The sequence below is a fragment of the Lissotriton vulgaris genome, chromosome 7 (assembly GCF_964263255.1).
Source record: "Lissotriton vulgaris chromosome 7, aLisVul1.2, whole genome shotgun sequence".
Lineage (NCBI taxonomy): Eukaryota > Metazoa > Chordata > Amphibia > Caudata > Salamandridae > Lissotriton > Lissotriton vulgaris.
In genome coordinates this window covers 1,384,518,167-1,384,536,085 of record NC_141695.1, presented here as the reverse complement: position 1 = coordinate 1,384,536,085, position 17,919 = coordinate 1,384,518,167, and the positions used below count along the sequence as shown (strand labels likewise).

The following is a 17,919-nucleotide window of genomic DNA, read 5'->3' as shown; positions in this document are numbered from 1 at the left end:
TAGGCATCCAGATGAGTTACCAAATTTTATTGAACACAATACTACTATCTATTCTCTTAAACTTAAAGAACCTTATTATGGAGACATATTACAACAATGTGACCCTTCGTTTCCAAATCTCAACAAAATATTAAAACCTGCACTTGATTCCAACTCCGGTGTTATACTTTGCATGGAAATTTATGTTATTTCCATTTTTAAGAAAAATGATTCGTACTTTGTATTTGACTCACATAGTCGTGATAAGACTGGAATGCCTCATCCAAATGGAACATGTATTACTATACAGTTCACATTTGAAAAACTTCTAGAGTACATCACTAATCTGGCACACTATCTTAAGAAACCAAACCTGAATTGTGTGCCGTATGAATTAACTCCAATACAAATAAGTACGATTACAAAAGAATCACTTCAAAAAGCAATGGTGCGTCATGAAAAAAATAAGAATGCAGTAGCACCGAAAAAATTTTATGTGTATTCTACTAAAGGTAGTGAAAATTTTTTCACACAAGCATTTGAAATGCGTATAGAAAATGCCAAAAAAATCATTCAGAGATGTCAATCTAAAAAAAATACTTTTTGGAATAAGGAACAGCCATTAGCATTTTTAGATAATACTCCTAGTACTAGTACGTATTCCTGTGCAATTCTCACTACAACAGGGCCTAATAATCAATCTAAAAAGAACAGCAAGCAGATCAGCACAACACAATATACTAATACACCAGAAGAGACTACTCCTACTGACACATATGCAAGTATACTTAAGAAAACACTTAAGAGCAACACAGAAAGACAACATATTAATAGCACACACATAAATGTACAACAAACAATACCAGCAAGTAATTTAAATACCAACACATATTCTACTAATGTAATTAATAACACACACATAAATGTACAACAAACAATAAACACAAGTAATGTACATACAAACACATATTCAAGTGATTACTATAATACATATAAACTTATTACTGGAAGTAATGACAGTTTACTTCATGATAATATACACAATAGCACATTGCAGAACAAGGAAAGTAGCACAAATAATACCAATATAGATTCACATATTTTAACACAAACACCACAAGAAATTCCCTTTTTACATAACACACATCCACAGGAAAAAAATACACATAGTGATAAAACTATTCACTATACACATTGTCTTCAAAATAGTATATTTGCTATTCTAAAGAACTACTGTAAACCAGCATATATTTGGGATAGTGTAGACTTGCACTGTATTATGAATCTTGGAGATGCTTTGTACACTGAAATGCACTCTGTCGATGAACAAGATTGTATGCAACCTCTAAAGTTACCAAATTACATAGTTAGCAATGACATAATCTATTCTACAAAGCTCAAAAAATGCTTTAGCGAAGAACTAACAAAATCAGCACAAACTTTACATAGTAAATTTATATCTGCACTAACTTCTACAATTAATTCACAAACTGGTATATTGATCTCTATAGGTAGATATATAATTTCAGTCTTCAAAACTCTACATACATACTCTCTATTTGATTCACATAGCCAAAATGAAAATGCAATACAACATCCTAATGGAACATGTATTGCTATCAACATTGACTCTATTAATCTTATTATAGAATACATCCTAAAGTTAGGCAATAGAGAACAAATTACTAATTCTGAGAGTATTACTTTAGATTTAACTACAGTGAACATAACAACAATTAGCAAAAAAGGATTACACCAAACACAACGGAATCATAAACAAGGAAATGTAAAGTCTAGAAAAAGCATATATGTTCATACGACACATATATCTATAAATGCATTAGGGGAAATTCCTTCGAATAACTTACAAGTAGAAAATACAATAATAAACACACAAAACAGCAATAGTCAGGACAATAGACTGCATGTAACAGAAGACAGTTATTTAGCTTCACACATAGCTCTTAACAATACTGAGATAATAAACACATTAACAGCTAATGTTGAATCACTAATTCAACCAACCAATATAGAAATTCTAGAAATAAACAGTAATAGAAAAAGAAAACGGACACAAAACAAAGAGAATGAACCTAATCATAGACATATAGCAGGTCAAACAACAAATGAGATAATTAGGATATTTCAGGAAGAAATACGATATGGACCCGAGTACACTTGCACTATTTGCAATCAACTATGGCATAAGCAAAGTCTTCAAAATACACACAGTATTAGTAAGAGAGCTAAATTCATAGAATGTAATATTAGCAAATACAGAACAAATGAGATATGCAGAACATGTTACACATATATATCTAAAGACAAAATACCTCCATGTTCAGTATATAATGGGATGACATTTCCTGATATCCCAGCAGTCTTACAATTGCATAACTTAGAAGAAAGATTAGTATCGCCAAGAATACCTTTTTTACAAATTAGAACATTACCACGTGGATTCCAAAAATCTCTATCAGGTGCAGTAGTAAATGTCCCTGCAGACGTTATGACAACAGTAACTGTTTTACCAAGGCAAATTAATGATAACATGACAATTCCAATAAAATTAAAAAGGAAATTAAGTTATAAATCTTATACCCATTATGAAAATGTTAGACCAAACAAAGTTAAACGTGCAGCTTTATATTTAGCCACTACAAGCACTTTGTTTCAAGAATATGGAATCACTATTAATAAAGATTGGGATTATACAACACAAGATATACATTCTTGTGATGAGACTTCAGATACAAGTAATACGTCAGATTCCTCAGACAACATTCCAGCAGGAAATTTAGATACTATGTTAGATAATGAAACTATTACTACAGAAACAAATAATATTTTAAGTTTAGCACCTGCAGAATATAACACACCAAGAGGCCTGTATGAAGACAAAGATTCTGAATATTTGGCATTCCCAACTATATTTTGCGGAAAACGAAGGCCGACTAATGAAGAAAGGCATGTCCCAATACATTACAGCACAATCTGTCAATCAGAAGTAAGAAGTAATGATCTAAGAGTAGCAAAGTGTGTTACTAATCTTTTCTTTAAATTAAAAACATTACACATTAAACAATTACAGAGCAAAATATTTATATCTCTTAGGAAATACTTTAATAATGGAAACATTATAACTGCCAAAGACATAAAGAATAAATTAGATACAATTTTGCAGTATAATGAAGGATACAAAATACTTAAAACTATCCGTAGTTCACCACCATATTGGGAGCAATGCAAAAAAGACCTCTTTGCTATGATTAGACAATTAGGATTACCAACATTTTTTTTAACTTTATCTGCTGCAGAAACGAAATGGTATCACTTAATTAACATATTATTACGTACAGAAAAGAGACCAGAATGCACAAAAGAAGAATTTAACAATATGTCATGGGAAACAAAATGCAAATTAATACAGCAGAATCCCATTACATGTGCAAGACATTTTGACTTCCAAGTTCGGAAATTATTTAATTCTGTTTTATTGCATGAAAGTAATCCAATTGGCAAAATTATTGATTACTTTTATAGAGTGGAATTCCAACAACGGGGATCACCACATATACATGCTATAATATGGATAGAAAATGCTCCACTATATGAAACTTCTGATAGAAATGAAGTCACTACTTTCATAAATAAGTATGTTACATGTGCAAAAACAGAAGAACCAGATATAGAGTCTTTACTACCTCTACAAAGACACGGCCATACCAAAAACTGCCGTATCAAACATAAAAGAACATGCAAATATCATTATCCCAGATATCCAATGCCTGAAACTTTTATACTAGAACCAATAGAGCTAGACAAAACAAATAACGAGCTCTTACAGCAAATTGAACTAATACATCTAACTATAAATAGCCAAGAATTTTCAAATTATACTTTTGAACAGTTTTTACATTCAATGAACATAGATCTAAAACAATATACTTTATGTATACAATCTATTATACAAAAAAATACTATTTTCTTGAAAAGGACACCAGCTGAATGCTTTATAAATAACTACAATCCAACTATTTTGAAAGCATGGCAAGCAAACATAGATATACAATACATCTTAGATGCATATGCATGTGCTGTGTATATTGTTTCATACATTAGTAAATCACAGCGAGGAATGAGCAAACTAATTGCCCAAGCTGCTAAAGAAGTACATGCCAATCCAAGTATTAAAGAACAACTTAAGCATATAGGGAACAAATTCTTAAACTGTACAGAAATAAGTGCACAAGAAGCAGCATATCTAATACTACAAATTCCTTTACGGAAAAGTTCAAGATCTTTTGTATTTATCAATACAAGTCCTAATGAAAAGCGTACATACTTATTAAAAGACATCGAAACTATCAATTCTTTACCAGATGAGTCTTGTAAAATACAATATGATAATATTATAGTCAGGTATAGTAAACGCCCTGTAAAATTAGAAACATGTACATTAGCTGACTATGCATCTATGTATAATGAAAAGAAAAAATGTAAAGGAAAAGAAGAAACAGGCCATGACAATTTCCTTATTGAAAATAACTTTCATAGCTCAGATGACGAAGAACTTGAGATAAATTTAGTAGACGAAACAAACTGCATAAAAAGAAAAAAAGCAAGAGTAATTCGCTATTGCAGATTTAACATCAAAAATGACTCAGAAAATTACTATAGAGAATTGCTCATGCTTTTTTACCCATGGCGAAATGAACATAATATAATTAATAACAAGGAAACTTATTATGAACGCTATCTAGAACTTAAAAATGCAGTTGATTCAAACCATAATAAATATAATAAACATAATAAACAACTAACAACTAATAGCAATGAAACTAGTATATTAGATACATTGCTACCACCAATAGATACAGAAGAAGATAACACCATATGCCATGAAGTGCAAAATAATGAAAACCCATTGTATGACCTATCATTTGATTTAGGGATTAGAAGTACAAGTAGAGAAGAATCAATAAGCAATAACATAATGCCAAAAGAACAATATGATAGTATAATGCAAAATCTAACAGAAGAACAACTTAACTTTATATATCATCATTTGCATTGGGTTAAAACAAAAGAAACACCATGCTACACATTTTGTACAGGTGGTGCAGGAGTAGGCAAAAGTTTCCTTATAACAGCACTTTACCAAACATTAGTACGTTATTACAATACAAAAGCAGGAGAAAACCCAGATAACATATATGTATTGCTTACAGCTCCAACTGGCAAAGCAGCACATAACATTCAAGGACAAACACTACATAGTACTTTTAAAATACCTATTTCACAAACACTAACTCATAGACAGCTAACTCATGAGAATAGAAGCACACTACAAGGTCAGCTAATGCATCTTAAATTGCTAATAATTGATGAAATATCAATGGTAGGGGCTAATGTATTCAACTTTATACATAATAGATTGCAAGAGATAAAAATGTCTGATCTCCCTTTTGGCGGAATATCTATTTTAGCAATTGGAGACTTTTACCAATTGAAGCCAGTTTTTGACCCATACATATTTGACAACCCAAAACATTCATATAGGCCAGTAAGTACTAATTTATGGCAGACACATTTCAAGTTATTTGAGTTGACTAAAATAATGAGACAACAAAATGACTTGCCATTTGCTCAACTACTAAACAGATTAAGAGAAGGGAAACAAACAAATGAGGATATTATACAGATAAAAACACGAGAAATAGAGCCACCTGAAAACATTAGCAAAACGATCCCTTACATTATGGGAACTAACAATGAAGTCAATAGCATAAATAATGCAGTTTTATTAGAACATATAACCCATTACCCAGTTTACACAGCTACAGCAATAGATACAGTTGCAGCAGACTTAAGTGAAGCAGTAAAAAAAAAAATACTCAAACAGTTGCCCACAGATTCTACTAAAACAATGAGCCTGCCATCAATATTACATATTGCATTGCAATTAAGATATGATTTAACTAACAATATAAATGTCAATGATGGTTTAACAAATGGTGCAACAGGTATAGTAGAATTTGTGGAAACTATCAATAACAGCCCAAATGTAATTTGGATTAATTTTGATAAAGAAACAGTAGGCAAATTAACAAGACAAGAAAACAAACACATATATCACAGTAATATTTTGCCTCATTGGACACCCATTCATGCTATTACACGGCATTTCCAATATACACAGAAATTTATAACTATTATACGCAAACAATTCCCATTGAGACAATCATCTGCAAGAACTATACATAGAACACAAGGAGAAACAATTGAGCCCATTTACATTCACTTTAACAACAGTAAAGTACATCATCTACATTATGTAGCTTTAAGCAGAGCTAAATCTTTAGACAACATATACATTAGAAACTTTCAGCAAGACAAAATAGCTGTACATCCAAAAGTGCATGAAGAAATGACACGTTTAAGAACACACATGCTATTACAAATATCAGTACCACAATTAGATAGCTATAGACAACAGTGTAATATAATTGTCCATAACATACGGTCCTTGCAAAGAAATTACACTGCTATGAAATCAGACAAAAATATCATGAACAGTGATATTATATGCCTTACTGAAATCAACACAACTAGAAAAGCAGATAAGAATACGTTCTTAATAGAACAATATCACCTAGTATTATTTGATAAATTTCACAACCAGCACACTAAGCATGGTATTGCCATTTACTACAAAAAAAACATGCTTTTATCGCCAATATATCAAACACAACACGAAATTGACTTTTTAATTTTCACTCAGCATCTTAATGATTCAGAATACTTATTTATTATACTGTACAAACCACCACATGTACTTTTGCAGACATTATTACAAGCTTTAAGTAGCATAATTTACTTGTATCCAAATTCAAAATATGTCATCATGGGAGACTTCAATATAGATTTAACACAAATGTCACCAAACAGAACTTTGCTATTAGAATATATGCTGCAGCAATTTCAATGCCAGCAAAAAATACAACAATACACAACAGACTACAATTCTACACTAGATCACATCTATACTAATGACAACATCATGCACTACGGTACATTAGAATCATATTATAGTGATCACAAAGCATTATGGGTGGCAGTTTAAAATGCAACCACTTCATTAACATGCTATTTTATTACAGGTAATAGCAAAAGGGGAAAAATTTATGCTCAGAATGTGTACTAACATTTTCTCTCATTTCAGATGATTTCCATAGAAGACCTCAAAAAAATGAAACATGAAGACAACAAACCTTACCAAAAAACAATCCGAGCCAACGTAATAAAATGTTCGACAAAAACAAACTATACAAATGCTAAACAAGAGCACAAAGTCATGTATCATCTAGCTCTAGCTGATGAAAGTAGTTGCATTAAAGCAACGTGCTACAATGAGCCATTTTACCAGCAAACTAAAGAAGGAAATGCTATTATGATTCGCAATTTCTTAGCCAAAAACAATGTGATTATCATCACGAAACAAACGAAACTATCACGCATGATGCCCTTATCTATACCTCAAGAAATAATACAGGAGGCACAATATATCCTACAACCCCCTGCTCCACCAATATCACCGATAAAAACAGTAAAAGCAGCTTCACTACGCTCATTAATGAGCATTTCTGGGACTATTGCTGAGGTAAGCTTATAAAAAATAAAAAAACTCACCCTTTTACACGCACACTATGTACCAAAAACTCTTGCACACAATACTTACACCTTTGACAAACTCTCACTCTTTGACAAACTCTCCCTCTTTGACAGACTCTCTCGCTCTTTGACAGACTCTCTCTCTCTTTGACAGACTCTCTCTCTCTTTGACAGACTCTCTCTCTTTGACAGACTCTCTCTTTGACTCTCTCTTTGACTCTCTCTTTGACTCCCTCTCTCTCTCTTTGACAGACTCTCTCTCTCTTTAACAAACTCTCTCTCTCTTTGACAGACTCTCTCTCTCTTTGACAGACTCTCTCTCTTTGACTCTCTTTGACTCTCTCTTTGACTCTCTCTTTGACTCTCTCTTTGACTCTCTCTTTGACTCTCTCTTTGACTCCCTCTTTGACTCCCTCTTTGACAGACTCTCTCTCTCTTTGACAGACTCTCTCTCTTTGACAGACTCTCTCTCTCTTTGACAGACTCTCTCTCTCTTTGAGCAGACTCTCTTTGACAGACTCTCTCTCTTTGACTCTCTTTAACTCTCTTTGACTCCCTCTCTTTGACAGACTCTCTCTCTCTTTGACAGACTTTCTCTCTTTGACAGACTCTCTCTCTCTTTGACAGACTATCTCTCTCTTTGACAGACTCTCTCTTTCTTTGACAGACTCTCTCTTTCTTTGACAGACTCTCTTTGACTATCTCTCTTTGACTCTCTCTTTGACTCACTCTCTCTCTTTGACAGACTCTCTCTCTTTGACAGACTCTCTCTCTCTTTGACAGACTCTCTCTCTCTTTGACAGACTCTCTCTCTCTTTGACAGACTCTCTCTCTCTTTGACAGACTCTCTCTCTCTTTGACAGACTCTGTCTCTTTGACAGACTCTCTCTCTCTTTGACAGACTCTCTCTGTCTTTGACAGACTCTCTCTCTCTTTGACAGACTCTCTCTATCTTTGACAGACTCTCTCTCTTTGACTATCTCTCTTTGACTCTCTCTTTGACAGACTCTCTCTCTTTGACAGACTTTCTTCAACAGACTGTCTCTCTTTGACAGACTGTCTCTCTTTCACAGACTGTCTCTCTGACAAACTCTCTCTCTCTTTGACAGACTCTCTCTCTCTTTGTCAAAGAGAGAGAGAGTCTGTCAAAGAGAGAGTCTGTCAAAGAGAGAGTCTGTCAAAGAGAGAGAGTCTGTCAAAGAGAGAGAGTCTGTCAAAGAGAGACAGTCTGTCAAAGAGAGACAGTCTGTCAAAGAGAGAGAGTCTGTCAAAGAGAGAGAGAGTCTGTCAAAGAGAGAGAGAGTCTGTCAGACTGTCTCTCTTTGACAGACTGTCTCTATTTGACAGACTCTCTCTCTTTGACAGACTCTCTCTCTCTTTGACAGACTCTCTCTCTCTTTGACAGACTCTCTCTCTTTGACAGACTCTCCCTCTTTGACAGACTCTCCCTCTTTGACAGACTCTCTCTCTCTTTGACAGACTCTCTCTCTCTTTGACAGACTCTCTATTTGAGAGACTCTCTCTTTGACAGACTCTCTCTCTCTTTGACAGACTCTCTCTCTCTTTGACAGACTCTCTTTAATTTCTATTACCAATTTTGTCTTACAGGAAGAAGAAATAAAAACAATTGTTATTGCCGGACAAGATACAAAACTTAAATCAATAACTGTGAAAGATACAACGGACTCAGTAAAAATAACTCTTTGGAGAGATGCCACAGACTTTCCCATTGAAATTGGATCCTACATTAAGATGACGCACCTGACCGTGCATGAATTTAACAACAATAAAATGTTAAACACAACAAGGAATACACAATTTCAAGTAAGTACAAATTATGAAAATATTAATAACTTGCTCTACTACTCAATCTATACTATCCACTTTTGAAAACACCATCAAACTCTATATTCACTAATTACAATTCACTCAAACTCTCGCTTCTAATACTCTCTATCTAAATGCATTAAGCTATACTATGTATTATACTAATCACTACTATAAAACTAACTTATACTCTCCACTTTATTAAAACGTATTTTTACTAAAGTATCTATAACATTACAAAACAGTCTATAATCCTCTATTATACCTTTTCACTATACGTACTCACAATCTATCCTTTCTTAAACTATCTTCACTACTTATTAACATTATTTAAGACTGCATATAACAAGAAATTTTTCCGTAGGTCAACACAAGAAAAGAAATAAAATAACTTCATAAATATGAAATTAACTAAATTCTTTTTCCTTCACAGAAAATAGAACCACCAGAAGAAGAAATAAATATGACTATATATGGGCTCGAAACTGCGAATCAGGAACACAGTACACTAAATGTACATATTGATAATGCAGAAAATTTACAATCTGTCGAAATAGATAACAATATTCTACTGGACTTCTTCAATATACCACCGGACATTGACGACATTCAAGAAGCTCTAATGCCAATCTTGCCAAAAAATGTAAATGTAATATTACAAAATGGATACATACGAAAAATACATGAGTTGTAAAAAACAACACAATACTTGACTGTAAATAAATGTACAAAATGGGAGATATTCAAATTATGTTTCAGTAAAAAGGCTAAAAATACAGTATTTTAATTAAAGTTTAATTTGCTTGCAAACAATAATACTAAATATATATTTACTTAAATAAAACTTTTTAAAGCTTTTTATCTTGTATTTGCATTATTATTTACAGAGTACATAAGATATGTTAATGGACAATTTTACTTGAAAAAGACTACAACAAATGTAATTATTCTATAGCAAATTGAGCTACATGCAAAAATGTTAATGTGTAAATTTTTTTTTACAGAAGCTACACCACATGTGCACTCATTCGATGTTATGTAGCAAATTCATCTGTCTTATACATTGTGAAAAAATGGTAACATAAAAACATATCCAACGTTCATTAAAAATGCTACTCCCATGATAATGCTCATACGCCCACATTTTCATCCATCCACCCATAATTCATCCCACCACCTTTTCATACATCATTCATACATGCAACATTTTCTCCATCCATACATCCATCTAACATTTCAGTCTCCCAAATATACATCCATCCACACACCCTTTCATCATCCATCATTCATCCACTTACCTTTTCACACATCCATCCATGCAACTTTTCATTTAGCCTTTCATCCTCCTATCCATACATCCTTCATCCATCCACGCTATCATCTATACATCCATACGCCCACCCTTTCTCCATCCACACATCATTCATCGCATCCACCCATCATTCACCACAGCACCTTTTCACACATACATCCAGCCATCTTTTCTTCCATCCATACTTCATCCGTCCACCCTTTTATCCTTTCATGCATCCTTTCATCCACACTTTTATTCATCCATCCACACTTGCATCTTTCTATCCATACATCCATCCTTTTCACATCCACCCTTCAATTCATACACCCACCTACATTTGCACACATCCATCATTCATGCAACATTTTTATTAATACATCCATCTACCATTTATTATACTAACAATACATCCATCCACACTTTCAGTTTCCCATCCATACATCCATCTTTACACATACACACTTCTATCCATCCACTCATCATTTGTCCAACAGCATTTTCACCGATCCATCAATCATTCGTCCATGCAACATTTTTCACATCTATCTTAAACATTAATTCCCCAATCTATACACACATCAACGCATCCATCCAGCCACACAATACTTATCCACCTACATTTTCACTCATACATAATACATCCATGCAACATTTTAACTATCCATCCTTTCATTTTTCCATCCATCCATCCTACATGCTTCATCCATTCAATCTTTCATCTATACATCAATACACACACACTTTCATCCATCCACCCATCATTCATCACACCACCTTTTCACACCTCCATACATAATTCATCCATTCAACATTTTATACATCCATACATCCACCTTTTATTACATCCGTCCTTCTTCCGTCCACCCTTTCATCATTCCACGCATCCTTTCATCCATTCACACTTTCAACACTACATCCTGCATCCAACCACACTTTCATCCTTCCATCCATACATCCATCCTTTACACATCCACACACCTTTTCACACATCCATCATTCATCCATGCGACATTTCATACATCAATCTTCAAATTATTCGAAAGTTATGGAATTGTTCAAACTAGTAAAGTCACTATGCAATATAGTTCCTATGCATAGTTCAGTGGCATCCTAAAATGCCTTATTGATGTTTTACAACAAAACGTGAAAACACTTTCTAATACCTTGACTTCATTGTATATGTTGTTTAAAGAAGTTTCGAAGCAACTGCCTGCATCCATCTAACAGTGCCATGCATCCTTTCATACACCCTTTTATTCATCCATCCTTCATCCAGCCACACTTCCACATTTCCATACATCCATCCTTTACTCATCCACCCTTCAATCCATACACCCATCATACAGCCACATAAATTTCAACACATCCATCCATCACATTCATCTACCATTTCATTCTACTAACAATACATCCATCCACTTTCAGCTTTCCATCCATACATCATTTACACATCCACCCTTCTATCCATTCACTCATCATTTTTCCAACAACTTTCTCAACTATCAATCAATCATTCATCCATGCAACATTTTCTACATTCATCTTAAAATTTCATTCCACAATCTATACACACATCAACACATCCTTCCAGCCACACATTATTTATCCACCTAGCTTTTCACACATGCATCATACATCCATGCAACTTTAACTATCCATCCTTTCATTCTTCCACCCATCCTTCATACATCCTTCATACATCCATCATTTCATCTATACATCAATTCACCCACACTTTCATCCATCCACCCATCATTCATCACACCACCTTTTCACACATCCATCAATTCACCCACACTTTCATCCATCCACCCATCATTCATCACACCACCTTTTCACACATCCATACATCATTCATCCATGCAACATTTTATACATCCATCCACCTACATTTTCTTTTATCCGTCCTTCCGTCCAACATTTCATCCATTCACACTTTCAACAATCCATCCTGCATCCATCCACACTTTCATCCTTCCATACATCCATCCATCCTTTACACATACACACACGTTTTCACACATCCATCAGTCATCCATGCAACATTTAACATCAATCTTCGGATTCTTCAGAAGTTATGGTTTTTTCAAACTAGTAAAGTCACTGTGCAATATTGTACTTATGCATGGTTCGGTGTGACATCCTCAAGTGCCTTATTGATGTTTTCCAACAATACATGCAATCGCATTCTAAGACCTTCACATCATTGTATATGTTGTTTAAAGAAGTTTCAAAGCAGCTGCCTGCATCCATCTAAAAGTGGCTTGTACAAGATATGTTTCCATAAGTTGAAAAAAGTACACAAAACTTTACTGTAAATGGAACTAAAAAAACATAAGTAAATTATGTTTCATACAAAATGTAAACATATTTTCAGTACAGTTTAATTTGCTTACAATAATAAATATATTTACTTAAATAAAAAAGATAAACCTTATTTTGTCTTTGCATTATTATTTACAAACAACATAAATGTTACTATGCAAATCTAGTTTAACAAAAATACAACAAATGCACTCATTCTATGTTCTATAGCAGAGTGGAGCTTCAGAGTGGAGCTTCAGAGTGGAGCTTCAGAGTGGAGCTTCAGAGTGGAGCTTCAGAGTGCAGAATGTTAAAAGCAATGCCAATAGCTCTAACTTTAACAAAGGCAAAACCATTGCATTGTAAATGCTTGTTGTATTGTTATATTGTGAATAAGGGGTTAGTCTGTCCTTTGGTCTTTAAATAATTTTCCCCTTAGACCCTCCACCAACCTTGTTTTTGACGTTTTAGAGCAGCCACGGCTGGTGGTCTTTTTTCTTGAATATATATATTCTGAGCAGCTCTCACTTTAGAGTTGCATTTGCTCGCCTAGGCAATTTATTCTGAGGCGGTATAATGGCGGACTTCACCGGCTTGTCGTTTGACGATGAGACACTCAATTCCATTCTTTCAGAGAATCCTAGTATTCTGGATGCCCTACCGACGGGAGGACCAAGTCAGCAGGACAATTGGGGTACTGTTCTGACTTTAAAGAAAACTCATTCACGTACATGCATCCACGGGCAGATTATGGCGGAATATCTCCATGGGAAGTGCGCTCCTACAGGACTCATAGTCACCAATGCTCCCCGGCTTTTTCTTACAGATAAGACGTTTTTGAAAGTCTGGTCGCTCATCGCCTGGCGATGTTCGCGCGACTGGTTGATCTTGATTATCACCACAGCCAAAAGAGTGGCAGATGCCATCTTGATAGAAATCCAAACCTTAGAGGGGAAGATCAAGACCACTTTAACCAATACTGTCTTTAAGAAAAATTCTGATGAAACTACCAAAGTGAACAAGGAGTACAAAGAGTCTATACTTTTTTCCAAAGTTGAAAAATTTCGTAAAGATCTGGCCAAATTTGCGTTAGAGAAAATTTACCCATACACAAGCAACACCTATAACCCTTCAGATTACAAGAAGGGGAGACGGTATGGGTCTAACTATTCCACATCTTCCTCAGACCCAAACTCCAGTGACTCAGACTCACCACGTAGTAGTACATCAACGGGGCAGGGAAGAGGTCATTTCAATAGGCCCAATCGTAGGGGGGCTAGACAAGGAGGTAATTTTTACCAACAAGGTCCCTGGTGGCCTCCGGCTGCTTGGGGATATCGACAGCCACAATTCCCGCAACCAATGCCCAATTTTCAGCCTCCACCGCAATGGTTTAATAACCAGGCTGTTTTAGGACAGGGCCGTGGACGGAGCAGAGGCAGAAGGAGAGGCCAGCCCCAGGTTCATTGGGAAGATGAACTATCCTTTCCCAACACCTGCAGCAACAACAACAACAACAAGCAGGACCCAGCACAGAGGGGAGAGTCTCATAGTGAATATTAGCTCTCGTACCCTCAGTGACCTTGAGGAACAAGTTCTTAAGAAAGGACTTGGGTTTGTACCCACCACATGGGTGATCCCTTTCAGTGTGTGCAGGTCTTCGTAGGAAACTAATCATAAATATTTTATAATTGGCTAATACTGCAGTTTCCACTACGGTCCTACAGCTACCCTGTGTGTGGGCTGGTCCAAGTGCTGTGGCGTACTTCCTTTGAGAAGCAGCCACTTCCTGTTCTAGTAAAAATGATTCCATTGGCTGATACTGCAGTTTCCACTCTGGTCCTACAGCTATGGAGCATCCTCATTGGCCGATGTAACACATATTAACTTCCTCCCTGTTCCAGTTAAGTAAAAACGATTCCATTGGCTGATAATGCAGTTTCTATTTCCTGTTTTAGTTTCAAATGTGTTTTATTGATTTTTCCAGCAGAAGTGAAGGAAGACATTGTGACAAATTGTAGAGGCATTAGGCATATACAGCGGACGGGACAGACAAGCATGTCTTCCCTGAGATTCAATAGCAAAGCGGGGTCCATATTCCAAGTAGATATTACGATATCATAGATGCAAGTGTCGGGCGTTGCAAGAAGGTAAAGTAATAAAAACAACAATACCCAAAACCCCCTGCCCAACTCAGTCCCGGTCCCCCCTCCCCCACCCCAACCAGTGTGACATTTGGTATCAAAAGGTCCATCAGCGGGCCAGCGAGGATTAGTGCGATTGGCCGAGAAGTCACCGAGAGTCATGTGTGGTGTCAGTGAGGCGTAGAACTCTAAGATATTTAGGACATGTGACTTCATTGAATTCCTTGGACAGGAGGGACAACAGTGGAAGCCACGTTTTTCGAAATGCATCGGTGGAGTTGGTAAGTGTTGCCTGTATGCGTTCCATCCCAATTGTGAACCAAAGCTTGTGGAGCCACCCCGTGTGTGTGGGTTTAGTCGTCGAGCCCCACAATGATAGGATATGTTGCGTGGCTGCCTGTATGGTGATCCCCATTTGATGACCCCGTAGTGATTTCAGAGGGAAAGTTAATGCATTGGGGAGACCCAGTAAAGCATATGCAGGGAATCTCGGGATTTCAGTCTCAAAGGTGGAGTCAATGTCATTCAGCACCGTCTCCCAGTAGCTCCTAATTTCTTGACAGTCCCAAAGGAGATGGGTTAGAGTGCCCCGTTCCCCGCATCCCCTCCAACAAAGCTCGCTACGTGATGGATTCCCTTTGTGAAGCCGGACCGGGGTGAGGTGCCAGTACATTGCCGCTTCCCTTGCCCCTGTATTACGTGTGGTGTGCGAGGCCCTATAATATACGTAGCGTCATTCTTTAGTTGTTAAAGTCCTACCCAATTCAGCCTCCCAGCGCCTCTGACCTGGTGTTTTATCTGGAGTGTGTGGCGGTGTGAGCATTTTGTAGATTTCTGAAATGAGGTGTTTACCTGTGTCCTTAGTGAGTAACCATTTTTCAAAGGTCGTCATAGGGCGGCCCACCATGGCGGCGGTGTCTGGGTCAGTGAGCCAATGTCTAAGTTGGAAGTATTGGAAGAGGTGACGATTCTCTATGTCGTACCCTTGATTGATGTCTATGAGCGGAAGAAATCCTCTTAGATCGAAAAGGTCGCCGGCAGAGCGACACGCAGTACCTCGCCATTGGGAGAATGCGCCTGTGTCATTGCCCGGGGGAAATTCTGGATTATCTAATATGGGGGTGAATGGGGAAGGAAAGGTTGTTAAACCTCTCCTGAGAGCAACCCTATCCCATACTTGTAGAGTCGTGCGAGTAATAGGTGACTTTAATAAGTATTGTGGTCGACGTTGCCTGGCGAGGAATGGAATCCTCCAAAGCGGAGTTTGCGCCATAGCTCTATTCTGGAAGAGCCATCTCTTCTCCGACTCCGGCCTGTACCACTCCACTAGGTAGCGGAGTTGAGAGGCATGGAAGTACTGCAGCAGGTTGGGGACTCCAAGGCCCCCTTCGTCCATGCTCTAGTATGCCAATTGTTTATGGACACGTGCGCGTTTCCCCTCCCAAATGAAATGATGGAGAGCGGCCTGTAGTTCTTTCAGGGTGCCCGCCGGGGGCGTGATCGGGATGGTCTGGAAGAGATAGAGGATCCTAGGAAGGATCGACATTTTCACCGCTGCCACCCTTCCCAGTAAAGAGTGCGGCTGTTTTGACCAGCGCGACAGATCCATCCGGATCTGGGAATCGAGGGTTTTGTAGTTGGTTGATACTGTCGATTCTGTTGAGGAGGTAAGGGTAATCCCCAAGTACGGGACTTGGGCGGCCAGCTGAAGACCGCTCCTTTGTCCAATGGCAGAGTCGTGTGTCTGTGCATTTTTGCCCAGCGGCAATATCAGAGATTTACCTCTGTTAATGCGGAATCCCGAGACGGAGCCGAATGAGTCAAGTTCCTCCATGAAGGCGGGTATGGAGCTGTCTGGGTGGTCAAGGGCGACTATCACGTCAATTCCATATAAACTAATTTTGTGGGGTTCGTGCCCGAAGGTGATACCCTTAATTTCGGGATTATCCCGGACCTTCTGCGCTAGTGGCTCTATATACAGGGCAAATAGAAGGGGGGAAAGGGGACACCCTTGTCTAGTGCCTTGCTGAATTTCAAATGGGTTTGAATGTAAGCCACCCAGCCGAACCTTAGCCTGGGGGTGATGGTAGCAACATGCTATCCAAGAGCAGAAGCGGTCACCCAGTCCGAAACGCCTCAGGACATGTTGTAAATATCTCCAGTCCACGCGGTCGAACGCCTTCTCGCGTCACTGGCAAGCAGTGCGGAGTCTGAGGCTTGAAAATGCGATTTGTCAATTAGATGGAGTATCCTTTTAGTGTTGTCGCTGCATTGCCGGTTGGGCACAAAACCTGATTGGTCTGGCTCCAAAATCCCGGGAAGGCAGGGGCCAAGGCGTGTGGCAAGAATGCCAGTAAAAAGCTTCCATTTTGTGTTTTAGTAAAAAGGATTCCATTGCCTGATACTGCAGTTTCCACTCTGGTCCTACAGCTATGGAGCATCCTCATTGGACCATGTAACACATATTAACTTCCTCCCTTTTCAAGTCAAGTAAGAACGATTCCATTGGCTGATAATGCCGTTTCCACTCTGGTCCTACAGCTATGGAGCATCCCCATTGGCCCATGTAACATATATTAACTTCCTCCCTGATCCAGTCGGTATCTCCCCCTCGGCTCAGGATCAGTCCAGCGGTACTGACGGACAGGTGAGGAAGCGACGCCAGCCAAGCTCATGCAGCTCTCTAAAGCGAAGCAG

The 17,919-nt window shown here is 37.4% G+C and overlaps 2 protein-coding genes across 3 annotated transcripts in view; one reads left to right on the top strand and one right to left on the bottom strand.

The window, feature by feature from the left end:
* Positions 1 to 17,919, bottom strand: part of TMEM219 (transmembrane protein 219) — a 557,800-nt gene that overhangs the window by 236,425 nt on the left and 303,456 nt on the right. The window lies entirely within an intron of this gene.
* On the top strand, positions 3,405 to 10,174 carry LOC147703765 (uncharacterized). Its single transcript, XM_086932109.1, has 3 exons — positions 3,405 to 7,642; positions 9,262 to 9,477; positions 9,914 to 10,174. Exons 1-3 carry the CDS (start codon positions 7,205 to 7,207, stop codon positions 10,172 to 10,174), a joined length of 915 nt encoding a protein of 304 aa, XP_086788235.1. The 5' UTR covers positions 3,405 to 7,204.